The sequence below is a fragment of the Biomphalaria glabrata genome, chromosome 6 (assembly GCF_947242115.1).
Source record: "Biomphalaria glabrata chromosome 6, xgBioGlab47.1, whole genome shotgun sequence".
NCBI classification, from domain to species: domain Eukaryota; kingdom Metazoa; phylum Mollusca; class Gastropoda; family Planorbidae; genus Biomphalaria; species Biomphalaria glabrata.
Window position 1 is genome coordinate 40,891,298 of NC_074716.1, and position 27,645 is coordinate 40,918,942.

The 27,645-nt window shown below is 34.0% G+C and overlaps 1 protein-coding gene and 1 long non-coding RNA gene across 7 annotated transcripts in view; one reads left to right on the plus strand and one right to left on the minus strand.

Moving 5' to 3' along the window:
- The window catches only part of LOC106073420 (uncharacterized), a 94,740-nt gene that overhangs the window by 47,043 nt on the left and 20,052 nt on the right, over positions 1 to 27,645 (plus strand). Inside the window, exons 1-2 of one of the 6 annotated variants that reach the window (XM_056031852.1) lie at positions 5,075 to 5,553; positions 16,157 to 16,638. The exons of 2 other annotated variants lie outside the window; for them this stretch is intronic. In XM_056031852.1, the coding sequence (XP_055887827.1) occupies positions 16,444 to 16,638 (195 nt within the window). In that variant the 5' untranslated portion in view covers positions 5,075 to 5,553; positions 16,157 to 16,443. Of the gene's footprint in view, positions 1 to 5,074; positions 5,554 to 14,291; positions 15,452 to 16,156; positions 16,639 to 27,645 lie in introns of those variants that run through there. 3 more of the 6 variants (XM_056031853.1, XM_013233958.2, XM_056031854.1) reach the window with 3 other exon arrangements.
- On the minus strand, positions 614 to 26,971 carry LOC106073421 (uncharacterized). The gene is made up of 3 exons (XR_001218779.2): positions 26,550 to 26,971; positions 4,151 to 4,397; positions 614 to 1,821 (listed from the first exon to the last, which is right to left on the minus strand). It is a non-coding gene; the product is annotated as an uncharacterized LOC106073421 (long non-coding RNA).

Consider the following 27,645-nt stretch of genomic DNA (forward strand, 5'->3'; position numbering starts at 1 on the left):
AAAAAACTTGTTGCGAACAGATGTTTCAATGGAAAATGTATTTTATAATGATCCATTGACACTTTTTCCATTGTGACCTTAAATGCAAATTGTTTGTACCAATGCGCGAATCTATAAATGAAGCTTGATTTATTAATGATGAAGTCTGTGACCTTTTTAAAAGACACACCTCCCCTGAAGTTTTTCATTTAAAAGTGGAATATTTTGATGGAAAAACTGCTTACGCAGTTAATTTTTTAAAAAATTAAATGGTTCATTATCGGAAAAGAACAAAATTTGACGTTGCATCAGAACTTAGAAAGGTCTTCGAAAGGTCTAAAATATCATGATGTCCGATATTTCATTTCTTTTCTAGTTTCTGATATCTAAACGGGACGGACGGACAGACAGACCACACTAAACTAAAAGCGGCTATTCCACTTTCGGGGGCCGTTGGAGCGCACATTCCATTAATTAAATGTGACCAAAAAAGTTCAGCTCATAAAATTCGTTTTTTTTTTTAGTTTTATTTCTTTGCATGTATTAGCATAATATGTTGAATTGTTTTCCTATGTTGTTTTGAATAGTTCTTAGAAAACCAGTGACCTGATAAATGGGAAAAAAAAAGGTGGAGGATAATTCAATCTTTTTTATTATTTGACCTTAAAAATTGAAAGAAAAAGCTAATTTACTATAAGACCCCTCAACTCAAGAAAACATTAAGAAACTGGAACAGACACAAAATAGAGCAGTGAGATTCATAACAAACGAATATTCACATTTGACTAGAGTAACACCTTTAGTAAAATCACTAAATTTAGAAAGCCTTCAGGACAGAAGGCTCAAAAGTAAAGTAGCAATCATACATAAAACACTGAACCATAATCTTCAAATACAAAAACAAAATTTAATAAAATACTCTGAAAGACACAAAGATAAAGGCACATACCTCGTCCCATATGCTAGGACAAATTTGTACAAATACTCCTTCTTCCCTAGTGCTATTAGAGCATGGAATGGGTTGCCTGAGCTAGCCAGGAAAACCAGTGACTTGGCAGAATTTAAGTCATTGGTTAATATGCATGACTAAATGCATGACGCGTAGGACGTAATCATCTTCTTTTTTGAAGTAACGTCTGTATTATATAAGATAAGATAAGATAAGACCCAGAAGGAGCATAAAGAGATTTGAGAACAGATGAAATGAATAGGAATGAAGAGTGATAACATTTTGCTTGCGAGCTACAGTGTCTTGCAGTTACTGTAAGGAAGAAAAGAAAAAAAAAGGAATGGGGGAGATTACTTTCCAAGACACCGGTCTGTCGAAATCCCCATGTCTGAACAATGGGCCGTGACACTCAAGTACATGAATTAGAATTCACTATTTGTTTTTATTTAAAATTCAAAAGCTATTCTAAAAATAGCTCATAACTAACTTACTGATAACACAGGCCTATTCAATCGCTTGATTAGAAAATTGTAATATGTGTACCTACTTAAGAACTGTTATCTGTAACAAGTAAAAGTTCATTACACAGTAGTTACACCTTGTTGCCTAATTTGAAAAATTCTTTACACATAATATTCTCTCTCTTCAGCGTTTCTTAAACTGTGGATGCGACATGCTGAGAATGGGTTTCGAAGGCTGTCTTTATTTGTACAAAGCTTCTATCAGCTCACTCTTGTCAAGGGGCGGTCTTAGGCCACTGCAACCTATGCGGCCGCAGTGGGCCCCGCAACCTGTAGGACCGGCCCTGCTCTTGTATTTCTGTCTTGTACAAAAGTTCAACACGTTATTTCTTCCACCTCCCATTGAAACTGGGCCACAATTAGTCGTTGTTCCTAACAAAACATGAATCAAAAAATTAACCAAGTAGGTAAATAAATAGTGGTAATTAATTAATTGTGTTTTTTGATATAGAAAAAGGGAAATAAGTCTTAAAATATTGAGAAATATTAAATATGTATGAACATATACTTCTTCCCCTTAGATACTTTTTTCAACTTTTTTTTTGTGGTGGTGGGGATGGGGGGTTGGCTAATATTACGCTGATTTTATATTTATTTTATTATTTTTTTTAAGGACAGGGAACATAGCTATATAGATCCATGTTTGAGTAGTGAACAAGCGAAGACTAAAATGATTACCAATGCATAAGAAAAATCAACAATTATATTAAGAGACAAAATTTATCTTCTAATTAGGATCCTTTGCTAGGACTGTTGTCGCTTGAGACTATAGTTATATAATTGACTTTAAATCGACCCCATATCAATACGTCTCTGCCAACGCGAATCTACCCGTCTTTATCGTGTAAGAACAGTCACTTTTTTCGGGGTGTGGTAGCATCATTCAATTTTTGTCTTTAGCGTGACCTAAACAAGGCCGTCAATAGGCGCTTGTTTAACGACGAATACTTTCATGACAAACATACTGACGCTATATGTGCTTGAGGTGGCCCTAACACTTCGGTATCCCCGTGTGGGGCCATTCCATCTCTTACTTAATAGTAGATGCCCTCAAGGCGGATGGGGACTTAAGTTACCCCAGATCCCCTTGCTGGCAGGGGGCAGGGGTAAGCGTAAATTTATGCATTCGTCTGGAGGGTCACTTGTTGAGGTTTGAGAAGCATTGTTCTTCTTGTAGTACTTATCCTTTCATGTTTCAAAGAATTCCCGTCACTCTGACTACATAGTGTTTTGAAACAGGCTCTACTTTCCATGAACATCTCTTTACGTGTATGAAAATGTGCTTTCCTCGTTGCTTGCTGTTCTGGGTTTCTTTCTTTGTTTTCTTAATTTCTTGGTTTTTCGTTCATTTCTTGGTTGTTTGTGGGTTGTTGTTTTTTTATGTTTGTTTGTTGTTGTTTTTTTATATTTTTAACCTTGTTTTTTTTTTGGTGCGATATTAGCTGTATTTGTTTGTTTGTTTTTCTGTTTTTTTTTTGTTTTTTTTTTGGTGTGGGGGGTGGGGGCTGGGGGGTGTCACTTCTTTTTCTTTTTTTTTCTTTTTTTGTTCATCGTATGCTTGTTGTTTCTCCGGTTAATGTTTTTCTATCTTTATTGTAAAACTTTGTATGTAAACCCTAACCTCACTGTAAAGTGCACGTGATTCTAGACAAATAGCTTGTTTATGAAAAGTATACTCTGTTGCTTTCAAATGGACCACCGAGTGTGACAGTATGACACAGATCAAGAGACCAGGCTTAATATTAGTTAACTAGTCGACGGGCGGCGTAGCAAACGCCGCTATTTTGCAGGGCCGGCCTTAGGCCACTGCAGCCTATGCGACCGCAGTGGGCCCCGCACTTTCATAAGACCCGCACTTTCATATGACACGCTCTAATTCTAGGTGTAAAAATTATTAAATTAAACCATTGTATAACTTATAACAGATTTCCCGTTGCCTCTTGTCGATTTACCAGGAGCTCCTGGAAATCTTCTGAAATTGCAAAATATACGAAAAAGTCCTGGAAATATCCGGAAATTATTAAAATCTTTAGAAAACTCATACGAATCTCCTGAAATATATAGACACTAATTGTCATTTTGGGCTGTCATTCAATAAGGAAAATGCCAATCCTACGCGCGATAAAAAAAAACGGCATTATCCCGTAATTTTGGAATCTGGTGAAAGAAGCTTCTCGTGCCTCAAACTAATGAAAAATTACTTTAGTTCAACAATTCTAGTAGATAGATTGAAACATTTGGTAATTCTTACTATTGAGCGTGATCTATGTACGAAATAGAATTTTTATGATATACTGTATGACTTCGCTACACACAAGGCTCGTAAAGTAATTCTGTACGTAGTAAAGGATGAATAAAATGCAAAGACGAATGTATTTTCTAATATAAACTCTTAATTTTCACTTATAATCCGTATCCCTACCCACACTGGGCCCCGCGAATTCCGTTTCGCATAGGGCCCCACAATATTTAAGCCCGGCCCTGCTATTTAGTGACGGGTGAATACAGAGTAGATCACTTGTTATATATATATATAGTCAACCCACGGCGAAATACGCCGCTATTTTGCAGGGCCGGCAAAGACGTAATTGATATAAAGATATAAAAGGGATAAAAATATAAAAATATATAAAAATATAGAGTGAATAAAAAGATCTAAGGATATAGCGGATATATGATATCATCTTCACATATTCCTTACTCTGAACCGATAGGGCCCCACACAGGATCTGTTTACTGTCTTTCTCCATTACTCTCCGTCTTTTGCATTGAATGGAATCTCTTTCAATAACAGTCCCATCCATTCTTTTATGTTGCCTTCCCATCGCTTTCTCTGTCTTTCCTTCTTCTTTATCCTGGTACTGTTCCCTGAAGGAAGGTCTTTGCGATCTCATGAGGCCATAAAGTTTAAGATTGCGTTTTGTTTTAATAACATATACAAGCGTAAGCTATATGAATGGATATAAAGATATAATAGAGATAACGATAGAAATGGATACATAAATACATAAATGTTAAATAGATATAAATGTTGTTTTTTTTTATTTATAAATGAATTTAGTTGAAGTTTTTTTTTTTCCGAGTGACTCTAAAACTTTCCCAGTCTTCACCCTAGTCCTTTTTTTTTTGTGTCTATTAAGAAAAGCGATTACCTCCTTCCCCCTTCCCACCCCCCATCTCCATTTTTTGTTTTCGGATATTAACCCACCGATTGGGCAAGAAGCCAACATAACACCCCCTGTTTCCCACCTCTCTCTCTCACACACACAGACACACACAAACACACTTTGTCCAATTGAATCTGTGTCAAGTCTTCCTACCAGAGAATTGTCAAAAGACGTCGCTTAGTCGTTCAACAACAAAAAAAAATACGGGACAACAACAAAGGAAATCTACTGGAGCAAACAATGTAGGCTGATTACAGCGCGTGCTCTCATTTGCATAGCTAATTTACAAATGTAATGAGCGTCTCGTGGACTTTCAAACGAGCGCTCCAATGACAGTAAACACGTTTGACCATTTGGCTTGAAGACCTTTTTTTTTTTTCCTCCCCATATCAGAGAGAGAAAAAAAAATCCTTGTGTCTGCTGCGTTGTTTGTAAACTGAAAACGGAGGGGGGGGGAGGGAGGGACCGGGATGAGTTTCAAGATTAGAAGAAAAAAAATTAAAAGATTAGAGAATATGTAAAAATGTCGGTTTAAAAAAGAAAAAGGTGGTTTGTTAGGTCACAAGAACGATAACACTAGGCGGAGATATACACACAAGTTGTCGTCCCAGAGAACTCTTTTTTAAACTGTTATACTTCTTTTTTTTTCTTTTTTTAAATTTGAAATGTTAACATTTAAAGATAATTGTGTTGCTCGGGATTTATAATTTTTTAAAAAGTCGGTTAGTTCCGAAGGAGAAGGTAATTTTCGGTAGTGAGATAATACAGATGTTTGTGCTTTCTTTACGTTAGCCTGGAGACTTTTCACTATTCAGAGTTTCCGACGTTTGGAATTTCATCTGTGTGAACCTAAGTGTCTGTTTGTGTGTATATATAGAGTCTCATTTTAGTACGATGAACGAGTCAATGCTATGACAAGTAGATCGAAGATATAGAGGTCAGTCTAAAGAGTCCGCGAAAGCGAGCAGACTCGAGGAACGTCCCAAACATTAGAGAATAAAAAGCAAAAACAAAAACAAAACAATAACCGCTATTCTTTACGTTTGAAAGCAGACGTCAAAATGTATAAGCGCGGAATGCGACATTAGTTTCATGTTACTACACATAATAGTCATCATACAAACGAGCTCTTGAAAATAGGTGAAAAAAAAAAAGATCTTTTTATATACGTATTATAGAGTGTGTAAACAAAACACCATTGACTTGAAAGTCACTAGAGATCTGAGGAGTGTAGGCCCATCCGAGTCTGATGTAGCTAATGACATAAATGATTACACTTAGGGTCTAAACCTTCTAAATACAAAATAGAGCTTTATTTTTTATGTTTTACATTTTATGTTTATTATATTTTTGCGTTAAAATGGTTTCTTGTTCATGATAAAACTAAGTAAAAATCTATGCGAATATCCAACAGTCTTTCTAAATCTTGGGGTTTAAAGTATTTAAACCTTCTAAGCTGTCTATCCTCGCCTTATGGCTTCATTCCTGTTGGATAATGCTATTTACAAGTCACTTCTTATTTTCATTTATTTTGTATATGAGAGGTCAGAGAGACAGAGACACCATATTTTTGGAAAAGTGTGGGATTGTCGAATCAGACGAATCTAAGAGCACTGTTGTAAATGTAGTAGTTATGCTGGAATCTGCTTTCCAGAATCAAATACGTAACTAACACTGTCCACGTGACTATTAACTCATAGTTCACAAATGGAGACAAGCTTTTAGGTGTATCCGGTCTATAAAAAAAAACGGCATTATATGTTATTTTGATATTTAGTTATTACTATTCGGATAAGACCCGCGGCCTGCGGGCCTTTGTTTGGGTATTAATGATCTACTGATTCTACTGTAATGAATTTAGATCTATGTCAGACTTGGAGAATGTTCCCTTCACATTTTTTTTTATTTTGCAACGAAAATAAAAGTAGGGTGTGAAAATGGGTTTACCCTTTCAGCCGACATATTAATATCCAATATAAAGTACTGTGAAAACGGGTTTACCAGATTTGTCAAAAAGTTTCGTTATTTAATAGAGATACAATTAGGTACTTTTGTCTATTTTTAGGGCCCTGCGGTTGTGGGAGGGACATTAAACATACACTACGGTCTCCGCCATGATCAATTGAACTTTTATGCCAAGTTTTATCAAGATAGGTCAAACGGTTTTGATTTTTATTCGAGACATACGTACATACATATGCCTTACGCTTTGCTCTGTATATTGGATCTATAATTTTTTGTGAACTTTTCAGCAGTTTTGAAACAGTTTTCTAGTCTCTTTCTAATGCAGCACAAAGTAATTTTCATTAATCCACTGGAAGCTATATACCAATATGTCTTCCTTGACATTGTTTATTTTTGTCTATTTATTTATAAATTTCTCCCGATCTTTCTCTTTTCCATTCTATTTAGGTTCCATTCTCTCGTCTTTGTTTGGTCTACTTTTGTTTCTACTTGACTCCATTGGGTTGCTTAAAGAACTTAAAGGGGAACCTAGAACTGAGAAGAAATGGCAGATAACTCTTGATTAATTTTTAGTGTGAACATCTCCAATGCTCGGGTTTTAAGTTGCCATTTTATTGACATACTGGTTTTGTTAAGATTTTAAAAGACACATAGTCACTAGTTAAGACATCAAAGACACATATTAAAGCATCAGAGCCACACATAGTCACTAGTTAAGAAAGACGCATATAGTCACTAGTTAAGATATCAGAGACACATTTTAAGGTATCAGAGACACATACAGTCACTAGTTAGGAAAGATACATATAGTCACTAGTTAGGACGTTAGAGACACATATAGTCACTAGTTAGGACGTTAGAGACACATATAGTCACTAGTTAAGACGTCATCTCTAGTTTGTCGTCTAAAAAGTCAGTTCTTCATAAAGCGGTAAATAGTTACAATTCTTCTATATCAATGTATCTCTCATATTTCATATATATTAAATGTCTATACCTATGTATTCTCCTTATAAACAAGTACATTTCTTTTGACCTAAATCGTTCGTCTTTGAAAAACTCGGTTTCTGAACCCTTTCCATGACAGCGTCTAGTGACAAAATGGTCTCTCATCTGGGTTTTTTAAAAGTGTTTTCGCCAATTCTTTTTCCAGGGCATTGTGGGTATTTTGACTGGGTCTAGTTTTTGTTTTGTTTTGTTTTTAAGGACAGTGGTAATAATAAGTTTAATTCAGTACATTAGTTTGTTAAATTTGTGAAAATAATTCCGAGAGGTGTTTAAGAAAACCAAATTTAAATATAACATAAGTAACAACACAAACATTTCTTCTTTAATTTCATCAACTATTTATTCTACATAATACAAATAAAACAAATAATAAATCTGAACAAAACTAACTACTAACTACTTATAACTTTATCATTATTGTCAAGCTTAATTCCTTTTTTTTTTAATAGTGTAAGGGTATAATTATCAGTAGAGTAAAAAAGAATTATAAAGAAACTTCTGGAATAGAATAATGTAATGATGAAACTATGACATGTATATATAAATTAATATAGACACTGCATACCTTTAGTGACCTTTTAAAGTGATAGTAGGAGTCTAAGTCGGCGTTATAAAGCGATGGTAGGAGTCTAAGTCGGCGTTATAAGGCGATGGTAGGAGTCTAAGTCGGCGTTATAAGGCGATGGTAATTTTAAAGTTAGGAATCGAAGTTTGGGCTTTGAGAGATTGTGAATACCCAAGTGGGCTTATTAAACGACGTTATATGCCCAAGTGGGCTTTTTTGGGTTGGGTAAAATCACGAGGATCTTATATCTGCGACTTCGTTATAGGTTTTCCCAAGAACAATGACGAGCTTTTCCTTCTTCTGATGACATTCAGCAACATCTTGTCATCAGTGATGTTTTTTAACGCTTGGCTTCCTGGCAAGTTTCTATGGGTGAACTTGTACGTAGCACATAGATATAGACCTAGAGATATCAAAAAGATTAGGCAGATGTGTGTATGTGTTGAAATGCTAATAGGTTGTCATAGACACGGGCTTAGAATGTACCTAACGCACATACGTAGAGTAATAGGATAGTTTTCAAAATAAGTTTGTCCGAATCGAAGACAAAGCTTTTATTAAGTTATTATTCCGTTGTTTAGTATGGCGTAGCACCATTGACTTTATGTTGTGAGGCCAGTTAGGCCTATCTTTGGTTGGAATTTGAATCTCTGGAAATATATATTTAAAAAAAAAGAAATATATCCGTGGACAGTAGTGGTATTCCGTGTGTATGAAATGGGGGTTCAAATCTCGATAGATGCACTCAGAAATAAATGTTTTAGAAGAGGTCACTGTTTTAACGAATAGTTATACTAGTGAAATGTAAAAAAAAAAAAAAAAAAAAAGCGGTCAATCATTGTGCTGTTGTCACTATTCGCAGGTGAACTTGAATACACAAGAGTGGCTGAGGTGGTTGAAGTTAGGCAGACGTATAAACCAATGCACAACCACAGTTAGATCTACTAGACAGTGATAGTGTTCTGCCTGGTCATAATACTCAAATGTAGTCTTGGAATTTTAATATAAACAAGAAAATATATGTTTATCTAAGGAAAAGAGCTTTACTCTTACAACTATATCTCTCAATGATTTAAAAGTTATCTTCCTTATTCGATTTGAAACAAAATAATAAATTGCTAATAATAAATTGACTAATTGGTTTTTTTCTTTTATTGATTCTTGTCCTATTAGGTACAATAAATAATTGCTTAAAGTTTCAACTTGATCGAAGAATGGGTGTGGGAGAAATAACCTGTTCAATTATCTAAAGGTTCAAACCCTACATATTTAGCCTCTGAATACCGAAGGATTAATGTCTCTTGTTGGTATAAAAAAAATAATTACTAGGTTCAGTAACAGGACACTAGGGTCACTTAGTAACAACATCACACAATATATGGATTTAATAAGCATGTTTTTTTTTAATCTTCTTTCAAAAATGATACGTTTATATGAATACGTTTATATGAAAAGAATAATTAAAATTTTAATTTAAAAAAAAACAACAACCGGAAACAAAAAATGCGATGAGCCTATTTTTAGAACTCCTCAGGCGATGGTGAAATCAAAGTTTCAATAGCTCATAGTTTTTAAACATCTATACATCTAAATTCCGAAAACAGTTTCTCCCTTCGAAGGCGCTTTTAAAAAAGTCAACATAATTCTGATACGTTAAAAAAATGTATGCTCAAATTTTCTACTGTACTTACACAACTCAATTTATAGTTTTCCTTGGGTTGGGTTGTTTTTTTTTAATCGGTATAGTGTGTAACAGTAGTGGTAACTACAAATTATATAGCATTACTTTCTATTCAGCTCTATGCCTTTTCGGTCAATTGCTTTTCTGCCCCTCTCTCTCTTCTCTCTCTCTCTCTCTCTCTCTCTCTCTCTCTTTCTCTCAATTATAAGCAGTCCTTTTTTTCCTTGGAAAAAGGTGTGTTCTTAAAGAGAAAATAAGAACATGATATAGTGCAAGCAATACTACCTGCAACATTTTTCTTACAGAATATACAAAATCCGGAATCTCGACTGTATCAAATTAAACGAAACGAAGATTACAATTACGGAAGAGAGAGTATATCGAGGTCGAATTCTTTTTTTTTTTTTTCATTTTCGGGGGAAACATTTGCAGAAGTAGCTAATTGATGTGATAGACTTATCTTTGAAGAAGTCGTCTTTGTTTTAGTTCATTCATTTCAAACATTAAGCCGAATGAATTATCTACGTTCTATTATGTTTATATCAAAAAAATGTGTCAAGTGTTCTAACATTGTAGTTTATGTTATCCTAAATGATTTGTCCTGACTTGAAAATTCTTTACAGGGTTGCCATGGTAATTTAAAGCTGGGATTCGGTCATATATCTAATGATATTGCAACTGTACAATCTAATCGATACATTTCGTAATTAAGTCCTCCTTACGGGATGAGATTAATTAGATTAGGGGGGAGAGTCAAAGAATTAACAATTAGGACCTGCTATGTCTCTTATTCTCATTATTATAAAGTCTCTTATAGGCCGAAACTGTGTTATAGACGATGATAACATTTCAGGATTAATTACAAAAAAAAGCAATTAATGTCAACAAGGATCATGGTCAATACTCAATAGTCCACCAGAAGGTAACCAGTTGCCCTGGGCAGCAAGGCTTGTCGCCGCTCTACCCTCCCTCCGTCTAACAATAGTACAAGTAGATCTAATTTTAATTTTGCATAAGAACAGTCCCCAGTAAGCACTACAAAGCTTGCTTATAATGTAAACAAAGTTAATATAAGTAGCGAAACAAGTATATGTTGTGTTGTGATACCCCTTCTGGCGCCCCACCAGAAACAAGTGTATGTAGTGTTGTGATACCCCTTCTGGCGCCCCACCAGAAACAAGTGTATGTAGTGTTGTGATACCCCTTCTGGCGCCCCACCAGAAACAAGTATATGTAGTGTTGTGATACCCTTTCTGGCGCCCCACCAGAAACAAGTATATGTAGTGTTGTGATACCCCTTCTGGCGCCCCACCAGAAACACGTATATGTAGTGTTGTGATACCCCTTCTGGCGCCCCACCAAAACTCCCACTGATCACAATAATGCATGTAAATAGAACCAGCCATCGCACTTCAAATGTTATAATTAAAAAATAAACTTTTAATAAATAAATAAAGTTACTGAAATAACGTATGGCTTTTTGGTCGAATGGTATGAGCTGAGAACTGTCGTCTCGATGGCTTGGGTTCAAATCTTCACCGTCCTACGGCAGGTTTGAGCTAGGCTCTAGTAATCTTCAAATCCAAAACATGTCAAACAAGCCAACGAACCAATACAATATTAAATTAGTAATGAAGGGATTGTTACTTCATTTCTTAGTGATACTTTTAATTGTAATCTCTGTTTTCTTTTGTTTATTATATGCTTATTTTGTTAGATATGTCACTGATTCTTTTTCTTCATGCTTTGTTAGTTTAAAGATGAAACGAATTCATAGTTTTCAACGAATCTACCCATGTGTTTCTTAATATTATCATTTAAATTACCTTTTTATTTACGGAAAAAGGGGGGGTGGTGAAGATTAGTGCTATGTGTGCATGTATTGAGAACTGTATGTCTTTTTCTTTTTTTTTTTCTTTTATATTATGTAGCTTTAAATTCCGGGTTCAATTTATGGATATTATGAAAGTTTGCTCAGTGTTAAGGATATTCTTGTAATATTTTTTACATAACATTTTGGAATATTTGCCTGGTGATTATATGATCAATAAAAAAGCGGACTGATAGACAGATATATATAGATTTTTAAGAGAAAGAGAGAGAGAGAGCTATAGATAGATAGATAGATAGATAGATAGATAGATAGATAGATAGATAGATAGATAGATAGATAGATAGATAGATAGATAGATAGATAGATAGATAGATAGATAGATAGGCACTAAAAGATACCAATATTTAAAATCTCATTCGTTACCAGGATTCGAACCCAGCACCCTGGTAAGATTCTTGAAACTAAATATTGTACTGAAACCATTATTTTTCGCTTATGTCCTGAAACGAGAATCGACTGACGAATAGCGCAAACAAATGAACAAAAGAATATGTTTTTGCCTAGAATTACGACCATTCGACTTTAGTTATTCAATTTTGATTCGAATCACAAATAGCCGTAGTATTCTAGATCCCACATTTTAAATGTATTCTTTCATTATGTTGCTAGTTGAAACAACAAAACATCCAAACTAAAACGCCCAACTAAGTTAGTGTATGTCACGTGTTCAACGCAAATAAACAAATAAAGAACGTGGATATTAAACACTAAAATCATAAAATAGGATTTCAATGGGCGAGGAGAAAGCCAGAGGAAGCCAACAAAAAGCGTTACATCTCTGTTCTTTTCGACAATCTTTACCATTCGTTTCGAACAAAACAAAAATGTTTTATGTGAAAATCAAATACCCCTATACGAGCTATGCTGCTACGATTCAGGCATGCCAGTGCTGTTTGTAGATCCCTCTTTACGACATCCAATACCAATGTTGACGTAAAGAAGTTCATTGTAAGCCTGATATAGCACTGGCCTATAATGGTATGACCATAGATTTATATATAATATCTAGACTGGAAACCGGAAATACATTCTTATCCGCGAGTGATCGATTCAAAGACCTATACATGTGTAGATTTTTATGTATTAGACTCTTTTTTCAAGCTCTAAGGGGAGTCGCCCCAATCAATATTTCTGGCTTAGAAAAGTAATGGTCTTTAGTTTTCAAAGTTTAGAAATAATGCAAAATCCTTTCTCGGATATTCACGCCAATATATGAAACAAAGCCATATCCTGTTTGTTTCCGTTGAGATAATCTTTCAAAAATCCTAAATGGAAATAATTCATGTTGATTTAAATCATCTTATGTACATTTAAATAGATTGATTACCTAGATCTTTCTAGATTATGTATCTAAAAATTGCAAAATAATAATTATGAGATGAGAGTACTCTTATTTTTGATGTTCAATTACTAGATCTAGATCTAAAAATTAAATTATATGTTACATAGGTTAGGGTTGAACAAAAAAAAAACTTTACTTCTTTTAACTACTTTACAAAACAACGCCTTGATCCAACTTTCTAAAAAATTTTCAGGACATTTTTTGTAGTGTTAAAAAATCTCCATGTCCAGTCTAGATATAGTATATATAAGTCTAGATATAGTATATATAAGTCTAGATTCTAGATATAGTATATATAAGTCTAGATATAGTATATATAAGTCTAGATATAGTATATATAAGTCTATGGGTATGACAGTTGTGCATTATGTCGTTATAGTATTTGAAATGGATCTGGATCTATATTGAAGCAATAAGGTATTTTAAAAGACATTTTAAAAGGGATTCTAATCACTTTATCGCAGATATTTTTAGAGTTTCGTAAAAACTAAAAGAGAGATGTAGAACTAGTGTTTTCGATGAAGGTTTTTGTTATATTCGAGCCCTTTATTTTATAAATATAACATTTTTTGTAATCTGAAAATATAATTTCCATTTTTTTATTATATATAACACCTGGTTTTATTTGTTTAAGGACCCCCCCCCCTTGTATTAATAGACGTGTACTCTTACAATGGAGATATCTGGATGTTTCAAATTGTATGAAACTTGAGAATGGGATTAAGTCATGCGATTAAATCACGAGATTAAGTCATGGGATTAGATCATGACAGTTTTTTAATTGTGTCACGTGATGAATAAAGATGAAATGTATAAACGACCCGAGTTTGTTGCGCGCGTGTTGTGCAAATATCCTGGATATAACAGTATCTGTGTTGAGGTCCACATTCACTCCCAGGTCAAGGCAAATGTCGTACCAGGTCTCCGGGTCGGAGTCAAATATTTACTCAACAGCTTTTGACTGCAGTTTCAGGATATTCCGTTAGCGTCTTATTTTTATGATTAAAAAAACAACAACAATACGGAAGAATGGCTAGATTGTTGGTTTTTGTATTTAACCATCAAATTGGCAATGTTGGCTCATCTCTGTGCCAGCTGTACTTATATAGGCCTACCTATGTAATATATATATATATATATATATAACTTATATATATATATATATATATATATATATATATATATATATATATATATATATATATATAATATTAACGGTGTCAAGGAAATGCAAACATCTCTTTAGCAAGTTCAAACATCACCTGATATCGGGTTGACTTGACTAGGCTTGGGGTTTGGTGCTAGCGTCCTTTAACAAATAGCTGATATTTAGATATTTTAGAATTTCAGATACAACTGGAAAAGGGGAGCGGTTAGTGCGTGAGAATTGAAGAACTGAAAATAAGGGCATCGGTGAAATAGGAGTATATATATTTATATAGTGCTTGTTTTTTTTTAAATAGATGCCGGTACTCAGTGGTGGATTGCCTAACTTTTAAATACTAATAAATTAATAATAGACGTTAAAATATAAGAAAAGTAATAATTTTCTCCCCGCATTGAAAAAGGTGCCTGTGCGTACCGTCACAAAAGAGATAGAGAGAGAGATAAAGGGAGATAGAACGAAAGAGGTAAAGAGAAAGAAAAAGAGCAAAAAAAGAAGGAAATAGAGAAAAAAATTGAAAAAAAGATAAAAGGGGAGAAAGAGAACGAAAGCGATAGATAGAGAGAAAAAGGAAAAAAAGGGTGTAAGAGATGAAAAGAGAGATAAAGAGAAAAGGAAGTTTTGTACACAAAAAAAAAAACCACCTCCTAGACAAATGTACTTTTTGGCTGTATCGTATAACTTCTATTGCCAACCCTGAAATGCTCTTTCTTAGATTTGGGTCACACGCATTTATAGGATTCATCAAAAGGTTTTCAAGCTTTGTATCTCTATTTGCTTCGACACCAATACACCACTAAAATGATTTCCAACAAGGCTCAGTTACAACTTTAAGTGTTAGGTAACCAGACAATGACAATTCATATTGAAACAACTAAATCCTGTCAAATCATCATCATTTGATATCACTGACATTCACAGAGTAGCGAGAAATGATCACATGATCTGCAGACTGATATTGGTATTGATATGATCGTCTGCTACAGTTATTTATAAATCATATGTTTTATAATCAGTTTTACAAGTCACGAAATTTTTATAAAGTAAAAAACTGCAGCTCTCGACCTGACAAATTGTTTTGTTCATTTTTCTTTCTTTGTAAAAGTTTTATATCGGAAGTATTCGGAAGATAGTTTCGGAAATATTCTGTCATTTGTTCACTAGATTTTGTACAGTGTAACATTGGAAACTCACGAGATAAGTTCGTAACGAAAAGTAAAAAAAAAATCGTTTTCTGATATTTTCTTATATGACTTCTCTAACGTTTGTGTGTGTTTCTAGGTCTAAAAGTTGTTTGTTTCCATGTCAGTATTAACAGAGCGCGCGCCTCTAGAGTGTAAATAAGACTTAGAGCTTGTTGCGGCGATGGGTTAATTTATTTAGATCTATTGTACGGAAGGCTTGTGTTTTATCTACCTAGAACTCTTATTGGGAGGGGTGAGTGGTGAAGTGCCGAACCGGGGGGAGGGGGGAGGTCCAGGGTTCGAATCTTGGTAAAGGTATTTTTAATTTCGGCGCCTCTGAGTCCACCCACCTTAAATGGGTATCTGACATTAGTTGGGGAAAAGTAAAAGCGATTGTTGTGCTGGCCACAAGACAACTCCGTCAACCGTGGGCCATAAAAACAGATGCCATTTACATCTTCTTCCATATAGATTGTAAGGTCTGAACGAGAGAATTTTATTTTACTTTCTATCACTAATAATGTGGGACTATAGTGAGAGACAACCGTAACAGAAGAACGACTTTTCAATTATTTGCAACACTTTGCAACACTTTTTATTCGGAGTTTCATAACAAAGTGATTATTAAAAAAAATAAAATTATTTTGATTCTATTTGCGATTGATGTGATTACATGTACAGGCGTAAATTTAACGCTTTAAAAACTAGTTTGTGGTTTGTATATCTTCTCTCTCAGCAATTAAAGTGACCAATCATTTTAGTGATAATAAAAAAAACGCTACGTGTGAATTGAAAACTACGCAGATACTCAGTTGAAAATTAAACTGTCGAAAATGTTGAAGAAATGAAACAAAATATTTCTTCAAGCCTACTGGAATACAATTTGTGACAACTAAAGTAGCAGCTTTCGATCTATTTTAATGGTGCTGATTGACAGACAAAAAAAAAGGATACCAGTAAATAGAAAGAAAGAGAAATTGAACTAACATATACAAACGTATATCCGTTGACCAAAAGTACAATATGGTTCCGTTGATTGGCTCCTCCAGGCGCAACAGGCACGAGCACATTGCAGACGAGCAGGCTGGGCCCAGTGATTGGTTCAGCGCTTCTGCCTTGGAGGATGAGTTTGTGTCACGTGACCTCTCTCTTTACGACGACCATCTGAGCTTCCTGGAGATTGTGGCTCCAACGTCTGCCTCTTGGAGAGCTGCTCAGGTAGGAGATTAGTGACATTGTGAGAAGCGCGTCATGCAAATAAATTCAAAGAACTTAATTCAATGCCAAAAATGTTTCCTATGTCTAAGTGGTGTAGTCATTCTACCACGTCTTTATATCTACATGCTACCTTTATCTTTAGGCTGCATTTGATTTTAATCTCTTTCCTTTGCGTTCATTCATGGAACATAGAGCCTCAGTGAAAGCACGCCACAGTACACGGTCTTTTGCGATCTTTTTAATGGCTTCCCAGCTCTTTCCTGTCTTCTCGGCTTCATCTAGGATACTGCGTCACCATGTTCTTTTTGGTCTTCATTTGGGTTTAGTACCCTTGGGGTTCCACTCTAAGGCCTGTCTAGCTCTGTTGGTATCTTTTCTAAGGGTGTGACCAATTCATCTTCACTTCCTCTCTAAGATCTGCACCTCTGTATTTCTCTGTCTGCCAATCTCCCACAGTTTGGTGTTTTGTTATATATGTTTTGTCCTACCAGAGTGTTTTCAAGATATTTCTCAGACATTTGTTGATGAAGGTCTGTACTGTTTTTTGTTGATGCTTCTGTTGTTTTCTATGTTTCAGAACCATACACTAGCAGTTGCTTTTATGCTACCTTAATTGTTATGCTTTTAAGCTACCATTATATTTATGCTATATTTATACTACCTACATTAATTTATTATGATATAATGAAAGTAAAGTGTGTTTTTAAGACCTAATGATCTATAAGACAAAGTTCATCCAATTCTTTAATGACCCAATGATCTATAGGACAAAGTTCGACCAATTCTTTAACGACCTAATGATCTATAGGACAAAGTTCGACCAATTCTTTAATGACCCAATGATCTATAAGACAAAGTTCATCCAATTCTTTAATGACCCAATGATCTATAGGACAAAGTTCGACCAATCAATTCTTTAATGACCCAATGATCTAAAGGAAAAAGTTCATCCAATTCTTTAATGACCCAATGATCTATAGGACAAAGTTCGACAATTCTTTAATGACCCAATGATCTATAGGACAAAGTTCGACCAATCAATTCTTTAATGACCCAATGATCTATAGGAAAAAGTTCATTCAATTCTTTAATGACCCAATGATCTATAGGACAAAGTTCGACAATTCTTTAATGACCCAATGATTTATAGGACAAAGTTCGACCAATTCTTTAATGACCTATAGTTAACTGATTTTTTTTGTTATCTGACCAGCACAATGAGCTGCTTTGAAACGAAGTGAAACCTGGTTCACATAATGTTTGATTTTTCTGTTAAGATGAACTAAAGTCAGAGATAGAAAAAAAAATGAAATAATCATTTCCAGTCTTTTTTTTTTTTGGTCATGACAAGCGGTGGCACTCTCGCGTCCTTTACAACAAAATAGATAGCAATCTTTGACGTTTATTGCCGGAACCCTTTGACTCCCAGATGGCACCCTCAGATCATTCACCCTCCACTAGGCCACCATTAAGGGAATGTCATCTCAAGCCCGGATGGAGTCAACCTTAAGAAATCTATCTCTCCACTCCCCCCCCCTCCCCCGCCCACACCAGCAGCCACTTTTCTGTCCACCCCCGTGCCAACTGTAACCAAAGTGCGTAGATGTGTTTGTCCTCTTAAACTTCTTTTACCTACCAGGATTAAGTCCTTTTACCCCCAAAACCTCCCCTACCCCTTTCTCTTCGCACCACCTTTCTCTAATTTCGTGAATCTACCTGGATGGCATTCCAGGGAATAGGTATAAGGATATTAATAGCCATTTCATGGGGAAGTAAGTGTGCCATGTCACGCTTCGGCAAGCGCATCCTTTTTTTTTTATATCTTTATCTGGTCTCATAACAACATGAGAGGGTATTGGTTAGCACCTAGCGAGAAGGAAAAAAGGGGAGAAAACAAGGTCGTGCAAGGGACATAATAGTGATAATATTACGCAAACCGAATTAAAAGGAACTTAAACCTGCATATAAGAGTTATATTGCATTTAAAATTTCTTAAAATGTAGAATATGGAGTTCTTAGTTATAGTATAGTTAGGCATAACATGACGAGCTGCAAAGCCGAAAAAATGTTATATTATCCAGTCATAATACACTCATAATAACTGTCCTTTTCTTATACAAATAAGCCCCCTTTTGACATTGCATTAGGCATAATAATATCATCACTATATACTTCTATCATTCACTTGTACGCCTACTTCACTATCACCCTGAGAAGTTTCATAACCAAATTAATATATAAATATATACAGGACTTTTTTGTGACGGTACGCATCGGTACGGCTTACCGGCACCTTATTGAAAAAAATATTACTTTTCTTGTATTTTAAAGTATATTATTAATTATTAGTAGTTAAAAGTTAGACAATGAACTACTGAGTACCGCCGGGCACCTAATCACTGAGTACCGGCACCTATTTTGTTTTACAAAAAAAAAACATTGTTTATATATATATATTAGAAAGAGAGACAGGGGTATATGAGATATTTTAAAACAATAAAATCAAAAAGAGAAAGAGAGAAAAATGCAAAATACATCAGTGCTACCCAAACAGTATTCCACGAAGTCTAAATAGGTGTTCCGCGAACTACTGGAATAATTAACTAGTAAGCCGCCACGTGAATTAATCTCTCTAAAACAAACAAGCAAAGTGTTCCGCTAAATACTCAGAATGTGCGAAGTTTGGGAACCACTGAAATGGATGATTGGAACAGGCCAAAAATATGCACTTGTGACGGACATCCTAATGAAATAGTGACTGAGTTCGAGGAACTATAGACAAATATAGGAATGTAAAGATGGGAGGGGGGGGGCAGATTCAATTCTAGATTATTACATTGAATGTCCAGCTACCTAATACCATCAACGTCTTAAACATTAGAATTGTTTCTAAACGGGTTATTAAATAAATATGTGTGTATATTATATATATATATATATATTTACATCTACCAACATAAAGATAGATAAAAGTGATAACTCAAAAAAATAGATAGGAACTATCATGTTACGCTGTGACTCTGTCTCGCTGCTGGAAACGTCCCTTTTATAACCTTTCTCATATGTCTAGTTTCCAATGACCTGAGTAGGCACGGGGAAAAAAGTGTATATATAAAGCGTTGCCTTATTTCATACATTATGCGTCTTATTAATATAGAACTGACAGAGAACGAGAGACCAGAGAGGGGCGGGAGATAGAATAATGGAACATGAGAGATAATCAGAGAGGGGGGGGGAGAAATAAATTAAATATCATAGAGAACAATAGTAGGTATAGGATGTACACAAATAATGGTATTCAAAGTGTTAAGAGTACATTTTGTTTGTATCTTTGTTTTTAACTGCGCCTTCCTCTTGTCATGTTTTAATTGAATTCTAGACTAATTGTGGTATTAATAAATATTTGCAATAATTAGACTACTTAGTAAAACATCGACTTGATTTTGTGTGTAGTTTACGCTATGCCACTGCCTTGAATTTTGTCTAAAGTTGCGTTTCGACACGTATTTTTATGTCTGTGTGTGTGTGAGAGAGAGAGAGAGAGAGAGAGAGAGATCTAGTCAATATTTTCAAGAAACACACTTGCAATATAAAACTTGGATATCGACTTATTTATTATTTTTTTCTACATTCAATAGGTGATCAATTCTTCCTCTATTCAGTACAATCTAATTAACTTTCATTACTATTTACATTAAAATGTAAATATCACTTATCTTAATTGAAATCTTAATGGGTTTTTTTAAAACATATTATTCCTGAATGTTGCCTTCCTGTACATGAAATATGATCATTTATTTCCAACGTCGTCTTTAAAATGTATTTTAATTTCAAGAATTTAGTGGAACTTTTCATTCAAGGTGGATAACTTTTAAAAAGCTAGCTGTGTAGTGTATCCGGTGTAGTGAATAGAGGAAGAATTGATCACCTATTGAATGTAGAACAAAATAATACATAAGTCGAGACTTTTTCCTAAAAATATTTAAAATATCAAATGACTACAAGAAAAAAAACATTTCTAAAATATCGCTTGACAAGAGAGTAATTTCGTTTCCTACCCATGATTTATTTTCCTACATTACAAGTGTGTCTCTTGAAAATCTAAACACACACTCTTTACAATTGTTAGCTGTCAAAGCTCAATTCTATAGATGTACTAGACATATGTTACCCGCGACCCGCGGGTCTTTATTTGCGTATTACTGTCGATATAGTCACTGAGAGTGTTTTGTAAACAATTAAACGAAATAATAATGTAATAAGTAAAGCGAATGTGTCAATGTAAAAATAGTGTGAATGAAGCTATCAAATCAGAATAGCTAATAGGCTTAAATCCATTTGTTCAAATTAAAACATTTGCTTGTAGGCCTACATATATTTGATTAAAATTTGAGATGAATAGACTAAATTTTGTATGTTCATGTGTATAAAGTATAAAGTAGATCTTGAGGTAGACATAGATCTAAATCTACACTAATCTAGAGTTAAAAATTGGCTTTTATAGAGTTCATTCTGTGCTGCGCATGCGTGAACTTTTTTTCATGAATGAATATAGGCCTATCTCAACACGGATACGCAGCTTTAACGAACAGCGAACGAATGTATTAAAAATGCTTTAGAAAAACAAATTTGAATGTTAATTTGATTAAAATATGAAATGAATGGACAATAATTAGTATGTTTATGTGTTAAAGCATAAAACTCTTTGCGAAAAGAAGTTTTATCATCTTAGAGTTAAATAAGAGTTTTAGACCTAGGCCTAGGAATAGACTCAGTAGAGAGATGTGTTAATGTGTAACCATTTGGTAATGTCTAATGAAAGAATGTTCGCCAGGAAATCTGTAGTCACAGATATCAGGAACTAATTTATGTAAAAAATGCTTTTGAATAATCTAGTGGATTGGATTTAGATGTATGTTAAACATAGCTAATGATCCTTTCACGTTATTTCTCTTTCGCTACGAAAATAAAATTAGTTTTGCGAAAATGGGTTTACCCGAAGCCGATACATTCTTATCTATTAAAAACGAAAAGAGCGATAGCTTTGTTAAATGAATGGGATTATAAAGTGAACAATTAAACGAATAATTTTTAGTACGCGATTCATGAATGAATATAGATCTAGGCCTATCTCAACTCGGCTTCGCAGCTTTCGTAAACGAATGTAGCTTTAGAAAACCAAATTTGAATGTTTATTTGATCAAAATATGAAATGAATGGACTTTAATTAATATGTTTATGTGTTAAAGTATAAAACTATCCGTGCGAAGAGAAGTTTTATCATCTTAGAGTTGAATTAGAGTTTTAGATCTAGGGATGGGATTATAAAGTAAACAATTAAACGAATTAATATTTAGTACGCGATTCATTACGGAATTGTCTAATGAAAGAATGTTCGTCAGGAAATCTGTAATCACATATATAAGGAACTAATTAATGTAAAAAATGCTTTTGAAACACAAAATTGAAGGTTAATTTTATTATATAATGAAATCAATGGATCTTCTTTTGTCTTTTCATGTGTCAAAGTAAAAAACTATCTGCGCAAAGTGTATTTCTTAAAATTAGATCTAGGTCTAAATCCTTTCTATCTTTTCTCATGTCAACATTGTAGACATGGCCTAGATCCATAAAATACTATAGCTGTAATAGAGTCGGACAACTTTATTTTTTTTTGAGGGTCTTAAGTTTGTTTTAGGGCTACAATACATACACTACGGTCTAAGTTGGTACCCAAGGAACATTCCTGCCTAGTTTTATCAAGATTGGTCAAGCGGTTTTGATGTCTATAAGTAACATACATCCATACATACATACACCACACATTCTACTTTATAATATAGATTACATAAAATGCACCCATACTTAATTTCAAAGCTAGACGGCAATACTCTTTGAATAAATACATGTATTTAATAAGATCTCTATTATACCGAAGGAAATTCGTTATACAATAATAGTGCACTAAACATAGATCTAGAAATATTACAATACATATGAAATGTACGTTCATACAGCAGTCTCATTCTACCATTACATATACAGTTGACATCAGAAACTTTTATTCCATATTTCTTTTAGCCAAGAGAACATACAAATTCTTGTGTCTTTTTGTCAACGGTGACTTGTGGTGATAAAATGTTAAAATCGTGCCACAAATGTTGTTTTTTTGCTTTTTCTAAAAATATATTTAGATCTATATATTGACCTTCGTAGTGTTGACTTAATTGCCAACTTTGAGTGTAACCATGCGAGACAAAACTTAGAGACAGTGGCCATGTTTCATACTACAGCGGATTAACATTCTATTGGTCTGACAGACCAATGACCATAAAAGTGACAAACACAAAGAAAGAAAAGAAAATCTCACGGACCTGGAGCAACTGGTCTGGTGGTCGTAGCAAGAGCAATCTAGCCTGGGACGGTCAGGGATTTATCAGAACTAGTTGGATCCAAATTCAAATTTAGTTTGATTCAAGAATTGGAGAGACTCGAGGGCTGGGTAGAACAGAAAAGGCCACAAGATTATGAAAATGTTTTTTTGTATGTGTTGCTAGGTGCACGTGTGTGTGTGTACATTGAGTTGTTGTTTTTTTTTCCTAATCAAAATCAAACAAAAACTTTTCCAAAACTCAAATTAGTCTTCTTTTTAAAAAAGTTAAAGATATGGAAAATGTGTTGGTTTTTTTTTTTTAACTTAAGTCTAAAGTCAAAATAATAATTGTATTGTAATAATCTAAAAACCAGGGCTATTACACAAATGTTTGAGATTTTCATAGAAACCTTCTTATTGTAAACATTTTTTTTATTGAATTTGATTTTTAAAATCTGGAGAAGTTGAAATAAAAAAAAAAAAAATTTGTATAGGTTTCAACTTGATCCAAGATTATGTGTGGGAGAAATCACGTGTCCAAACTTTTTACCAGACAGAGTGAGTTGATATAAGCTTAGTAAAAAAAAATTAAGTAAGACTTAAAGTTGTGGATTCTGTTTACTTTTTGTGTATTACAAACTATTGGAACATGTTGGTGTTAAGAGAGTAAAGCAATAGTTTTAGTATGTTTTTTTACACAACTATTCAATGGCGTAGACAATACATGAATCCATTAAAAAATTAACCAATTAGTCAATTCATTACTCGTTTTTTAATTATTTTGCTTGATACCAACAAAGAAAATTAATTCTACATTGCTGTAAATATGGAGTTTTTCCCTTAGATCAGTGTAAGTGTGTGTGTGTTTTTAACGTATTATTATATCTTGTTGTTACTTTTAGTATCATTTTTTTTTTCTTTTTACTTTTTTGGGTGTTTTTTTTATTGTTTCTTTTTACTTTTTTGTGGGGGAGGTTGGTTTATGTTTATTTTTTTATTTTTTTGTTTTGTTTTTTTTTTTTGTAAGGAAGAGAGAAAAAGAGAAAGGGGTTGGGGTAATACGAGGCTTACACTAAAAATCTAAGTGCCTGAAAAGTCAATACTGACCATCCCTTCATTTGTGTAGATTACAACGATTCTAATCCAATCTATTTGAAACCATTGACAATGTCTTCGTTGAATTCTACGAAAAGTGTGTTTAATTGTCCTTTGCATCATACTAATGACTCATTTTCTGGTGAAAAAAAGACTAGTATATTTTCCAATTAATGGAGTGTCTAATCAAATTAGGGAGAGATTCTTAAACTATTCTCAAACATGTTTTCTTCTATTTTTTATTTCAAATATTTGAGTGTGTGGTTGTGTAAAATACATATACTTTTTAATTTTAGTTTTTTGTGAATGTTCGTCCAAAATAATAATTTGTGACGCAAAAGTCTTATTCCAAAAAATTCAAGTTTTGTCTACCAAAGTTTCTGAAGCCATTCCCAACGTTTTGCTCTGTTCGTATTGTTTTACTTTCAGCTGTTTGTCATGTTATGTCATGTTATGTCATGTTATGTTTGCCTGCCACAAAGAATGGGTGTACCGATGTTTAACTATCATATAACATTTATGTTTGGTAATAAAATAACCAAAAATATTTTATTACTTCGCCAAGTACCTTTTTTTTTTTGTTTTTTTTTAGATGTTCTAAACATTTATTTAATTAATTTTGTTATTAGTTATGTACATTTTAATGAATATGTTTCATTTCATATTACAATTTGATAAAACAATAGTAACTTTTAATTTATAGACAAAATTCCGTATGCATTATAAAAAAAAACCTCCTTGATTTTATATTGGAGGATAGAAATATAATCAATAACCTCCCATACCGGTTTTAATTAAAAGGCATCAATACAATCTCTCATCGATTGCGATGACAGATTTTTTTTTCCGGTGAAGTAGAATTATAAAATCATTTAGTCCTCAGCAGGATGGCCGTTTCCTGTGAACTTTTAAAGATATTTGTGCAAAGCTTATATCAACTCACTCTTTCTGTCTGGCTGCTGGAATCTTATACACTTCACATTCGATGACAACACATGGTTCAATCATTTTATCAATCTGGAATCTTATACACTTCACATTCGATGACAACACATGGTTCAATCATTTTATCAATCTGGAATCTTATACACTTCACATTCGATGACAACACATGGTTCAATCATTTTATCAATCTGGAATCTTATACACTTCACATTCGATGACAACACATGGTTCAATCACTTTATCAATCTGGAATCTTATACACTTCACATTCGATGACAACACATGGTTCAATCATTTTATCAATCTGGAATCTTATACACTTCACATTCGATGACAACACATGGTTCAATCATTTTATCAATCTGGAATCTTATACACTTCACATTCGATGACAACACATGGTTCAATCATTTTATCAATCTGGAATATTATACACTTCACATTCGATGACAACACATGGTTCAATCATTTTATCAATCTGGAATCTTATACACTTCACATTCGATGACAACACATGGTTCAATCATTTTATCAATCTGGAATCTTATACACTTCACATTCGATGACAACACATGGTTCAATCATTTTATCAATCTGGAATCTTATACACTTCACATTCGATGACAACACATGGTTCAATCATTTTATCAATCTGGAATCTTATACACTTCACATTCGATGACAACACATGGTTCAATCATTTTATCAATCTGGAATCTTATACACTTCACATTCGATGACAACACATGGTTCAATCATTTTATCAATCTGGAATCTTATACACTTCACATTCGATGACAACACATGGTTCAATCATTTTATCAATCTGGAATCTTATACACTTCACATTCGATGACAACACATGGTTCAATCATTTTATCAATCTGGAATCTTATACACTTCACATTCGATGACAACACATGGTTCAATCATTTTATCAATCTGGAATCTTATACACTTCACATTCGATGACAACACATGGTTCAATCATTTTATCAATCTGGAATCTTATACACTTCACATTCGATGACAACACATGATTCAATCATTTTATCAATCAGTGGTAATTAGAGAGAGGGTCAACTTAAGGAGAGGTATGCTTTGTGACACCTTGTGTAGAGAATTAGGCTGTCGGCTAAAATATTTAAAACTAACAATAGATAGCAATAAAACCTTTTCTATTTATAAGTTCTTAGTTCCGTAGACCAGCCATGCCACAATCAATGCGGTAACAAGATTTCACGACTTCCAATTCTGACTCGAGCAACGTTTGTTTTGTTGTTGTTTTTAAATTGCTTTTTATTGCTTTTGAAAAGCCATCACGGAAATTCCATCAATGATACCCCCCCCCCCTAACTAGTCCACACAATTGACTGGACCATAGCTCATTGAATCCATTGAGCAGGCTAAAAGCATGAAAATTACGCTAAACATAAAAAAAATTGACAATGAGGTAAAGAAAGATTTACTATTGCATTCAAGTACTCAAATGACCTACCTTAGAAATATTTTGACATTTTTTATCAAATGTACGATCTTAAATCTTTTCTTTTGGTTCCCAAAACGTATCTACTTTTAATCCATCCTAGTTTTAATGTTCGGGTCAGTTCATTCTAGACGCTGGTCAGAAATGTTCATGAACATGACCAAATAAAAGAAAACAAAAATCTCATTTCTGTTATGGCCAAGTTCGGATCCTCATCCTATTTATTATTTGTCTTCTATAACTTCTTTCACTGTGCGTTTCACTACTTAGAAGATGACATCAGTGTAAGAATTTCTACTTTGTCTACAAACAGAGAAATGAATCAAAAAGTGCACTCATGTCAATGTGTGCTGTTATTATGGAAGCATCTGCTGCTAATGGATATTGCCAACTGCGAATGAACATCTTTCAAGTGGTCTAGATATCGGTGACCGATCCAAAAGCAAGACTGGACATCAGGACTGAGGGACCTTGGTTTCTTTTAGCTCCAAACGAGTACCTGGGATAAGTCGCTATTAGTAGTCCTCATATACACAGGACCACAGGGAAAAAAGAGGGGGGGGTAGAAGATTATTTGGTTTACTAATTTTCGGACGTTCCTTCAGAAAGGGACATTTTTAGGACGTTCTTTCAGAAAGGAAGATTATTTCGGACGTTCTATCAGAAAGGAAGATTATTTAGGACGTTCTTTCAGAAAGGAAGATTATTTAAAACGTTCTTTCAGAAAGGGAGATTATTTTGGACGTTCTATCAGAAAGGAAGATTATTTTGGACGTTCTATCAGAAAGGAAGATTATTTAGGACGTTCTTTCAGAAAGGGAGATTATTTAGGACGTTCTTTCAGAAAGGGAGATTATTTAGGACGTTCTTTCAGAAAGGAAGATTATTTTGGACGTTCTATCAGAAAGGAAAATTATTTAGGACGTTCTTTCAGAAAGGGAGATTATTTAGTACGTTCTTTCAGATAGGAAGATTATTTAGGACGGTCTTTCAGAAATGAATACCCAGACCTCAAGCAGGACTGGCTGCGGACTGTGTTCAAACTCGGGACCATTGTGACGACTGTCGGAAGTGCATACCACACGACCAGGTCAGCTAAAACTCATCA